The 1,154-nt window shown below is 39.7% G+C and overlaps 1 protein-coding gene across 1 annotated transcript in view; it reads right to left on the reverse strand.

The window, feature by feature from the left end:
* Positions 1-382, reverse strand: part of LOC101850057 (uncharacterized protein F23F12.3) — a 12,885-nt gene extending 12,503 nt beyond the window's left edge. The window contains exon 1 of the mRNA XM_035972450.1: positions 224-382. Within this exon, the coding sequence (XP_035828343.1) occupies positions 224-382 (159 nt within the window). The remainder of the gene's footprint in view (positions 1-223) is intronic.
* Positions 383-1,154: the final 772 nt, after the last annotated feature.

A 1,154-nucleotide genomic window follows, 5' to 3' on the forward strand; every position in this document is an offset into this window, starting at 1 on the left:
CATATATATAATATTACTATTATTATTATTATTATTATTAAATATATACTTATATTATACATATATATTGTTGTCACTGATCCTTTTATAGCGCCATTGTTGATTTATTCTTTTAATAGCTTCGTTGTATACATTATTCTATTAATGGTTCATAATATATCATTGAGGGGCCCAATTAGTTAAAAGCGTCACTGTGGTTACCTAGCCTGGTTTAGTTTCTTACCTCATTGACCAGGGTGTGGGAGGAGCCATAGAAGTGGTACCGCTGACACTTGACCCCGCCCACTTGACACTTTTTAAAGGTTGTACTGTTAGGGCCCGTGTCCCAATCACTAGTGTTGACCTCTGACCCTGACACGATGCACTGCCAATCGGGGGTCATTCCTGGGGTCATCAACGCCGGGTATAGAGGTGGAAGGTAATGGTGATTGGAATAGGGTGGGTGAGCGTGGTAGGACAAGGATTGGGGAGGGGATAAGTGGGACAAGGATTTGGGGCAATATGTAGGGCAAGGAGGGAGAGAGGGGGGTAAGTGGGGAAGGAATGAAAGAAAAAAGGGCGAGGGAGGGATGAAGGGGTACATGGGGAAAGAAAGACAGATGGGGGAGGAGGGGTGGCAAGGATGAAGGGGTACGTGGGGCTAACATTAATTTTACTTTTGTCTCTAATTACATTTCGTCAATGTATTTCACTATCCGCGTCTGGAGCATTCCGATCTTTTTGGTAAATTGTTTATTAGTTTAATACGCGTTTTAGTCTCTTGAGTTTTGTATTCTATATTTAAGTTGTCACGAATTATTGATGCAAATTAAAATGTGCGTAGGTCAAATGCCTTATGACTGGAGTTTTCACATTCAAATGTTGTTCTATACGCGGACAGTGTAATGCAATGACGTAATGGGGAAATAATTAATTGATGAAAACTTCCTTTAGAACGAACGCCAATTGGTCAAATGAACGAATAGATCAGAGCCGGTCCATTACGGCCTGTAGAGTTCTGCATGCTAATAACAGAAGTGACACAAAATGTCACATGGCATAATATACTAGCCTAGTCGCTACCTCAGAATTACAGTTCTGTCTGCTTAGTACCTAGTTTTGAGAAATATGACGTCAAAATTTTTGTTTCATAATAATAATAATAATAATAATAA

Source organism: Aplysia californica, unplaced genomic scaffold (genome assembly GCF_000002075.1).
Source record: "Aplysia californica isolate F4 #8 unplaced genomic scaffold, AplCal3.0 scaffold00022, whole genome shotgun sequence".
NCBI classification, from domain to species: Eukaryota; Metazoa; Mollusca; class Gastropoda; order Aplysiida; family Aplysiidae; genus Aplysia; species Aplysia californica.